The sequence below is a fragment of a genome (genome assembly GCF_019968985.1).
Source record: "MAG: Porospora cf. gigantea B chromosome Unknown PgB_NODE_5812_length_1795_cov_136.795, whole genome shotgun sequence".
NCBI classification, from domain to species: domain Eukaryota; phylum Apicomplexa; class Conoidasida; order Eugregarinorida; family Porosporidae; genus Porospora; species Porospora cf. gigantea B.
The window spans coordinates 1-1,795 of NW_027179125.1; the positions used below are offsets into that span (position 1 = coordinate 1).

General features: G+C 56.7%; 2 protein-coding genes across 3 annotated transcripts; one reads left to right on the forward strand and one right to left on the reverse strand.

Moving 5' to 3' along the window:
• Positions 1–32: 32 nt before the first annotated feature.
• Positions 33–789, forward strand: KVP17_005070 (uncharacterized protein; the record flags this gene model as incomplete). Of its 2 annotated transcripts, none has more annotated exon segments than XM_068514820.1 (2): positions 33–206; positions 214–789. In XM_068514820.1, coding segments are annotated over 2 exon segments (750 nt in total).
• Positions 790–794: 5 nt separating this feature from the next.
• Positions 795–1,622, reverse strand: KVP17_005069 (uncharacterized protein; the record flags this gene model as incomplete). Its single annotated transcript, XM_068514818.1, has 1 exon — positions 795–1,622. The coding sequence occupies one exon, from the start codon at positions 1,620–1,622 to the stop codon at positions 795–797; it is 828 nt and encodes a 275-aa protein (XP_068372934.1).
• Positions 1,623–1,795: the final 173 nt, after the last annotated feature.

Genomic DNA, 1,795 nt, shown 5'->3' on the forward strand with positions numbered 1-1,795 from the left:
GTGTTGGTCTGCTGGCATTGGGGGACGCTACCATGTTGATAGCGCCGACGTCCGACGATCTTCGCTTCCACAAGGCGGTGCTCAACTTGGTGCCAACTGGAACCGTTGACGTAACGAGGTCGATTCAGAAGTCCCAATTGGCCTTAAAACACCGATCCAACAAGAACCAAAAGCAACGAATCATCCTATTCATCGCGCATCCCTTGGTGAGAGCGGCCAGCGCCACAAACGCAGAACCCCGAGCTCAATCTGGTCCCTATAGGGAAGAATTTGAAGAAGAATAACATCGCCATTGACATAGTGTCCTTCGGCGCAGTTTCCCAGAACAACGTCATCTTGTCAAAGCTGATCCAAGCCGCCAACGCCAACAGTAACAGTCACCTCGTGGAGGTACCACTGGGTGAGGTCTTGCTTTCGACTGCCCTCATGCGTAGCGGCACCCTTTTCGGGGGCCCTGTTGCCACCAATGACCTAGGGCTAGACGTGGATCCTAACGCAGACCCGGACCTCTACATGGCACTCCAGATGTCCCTACAGGAGGAAGAGGCCCGTCGTCGACAAGCCGATCGACCGTCAGAGGCGCTACCGGAACCAGAGGAGGGCGGAAGCCGCACCCCGCTGTTAGAAGACATCTTCAACATGGACATAGACGAGGACCTGCGGAATGCGCTTATCCTGTCGCTTCAAGAGACGGGTGCCGCCACACCCGACGACGACAGCGAGCTGGCCGCAGCCATCGCACTTTCGCGGCAGCTCAATGAGGACGAAGAGGAAAAGAAAGATGATTGACAAACTTAACCGCCACACAACTGGTCGCCTATAAAGGCTATACGACTAAACGCTTCTCTAGCCAGATCCGGCCAGTACAGCGCGGTCTTCATTCCCCATCTCCGCAGCACCTTGAGAACGTCCGCTGTGCGGAACTCCCCTGCTGGCATCATCCTCTTGGCGATAGCGAAGCCTTGCAGCCCGGGGTCGTAAGCTTCCTGCGGCGTCAGCAATCGGACGTGCGTATCCTCCGCGGAGTTCGCGACTGGAAGGAAGGGCAAGTCCTCACAGAGAGGTTTGAACCGCTGAATATGCCGCTCGCCAACCCGTGATAGCGTTTTGCAGAGTACGAACATCAGTGCTGTGTAGCAAGGGAGCATCGTCAGGGAGTGCACGTTGCGCGCCCTCCAGTCAGGAAGCAGACAGTTGTGGAATACATCCAGTAGAGAGATAGAGTTGAAGTGGCGCTTCTTAGGAGCTTCGTCGCCCTGTGCGCCCTGGATCTTCTCGACCTCGTCGAGTAGCACGAGGAGACGTTGCACGTGCTCTGGGACGTGCATAACGTGTTGTCCAGACTGCTGGCACTCCTTCGTGATCTGCGCGATCAGTTCGCCAGTCTCCAGTTCCACTGAGGATATTACGTCCATGTCTGTCTCCGATAGCACCAGGAACCGACACTCCTCTGGTGACCACCTAAGGCCGCTGTTGCCCAGAACGCACTCTGCCAGCACTATTTCCCGGACCAGCGGCACAAGCAGAGGTCGAAATCGAGGGTCCAGCTTGAGCGGGTCCGGCCAGCACTTGTAGGTGCTGTTCTTAGTGAGAGTTAGGATCCTAGCGAAAGCGGGTGCCATGCAGCGAATCAGCGCCTCGTTCCATTTGATCCACAGTTGGGCCTGGCCATCGGTGTCCTTTGACCCCGCCCACAGCGATCGTCGGTTGTCGGTGAGGTAGAACGAGCCGTGTACGTGTACCGGCAGTCCTGTACTGACGTCAGGAAGCGGCAAAAAAGAGAAGGCTCGACCTT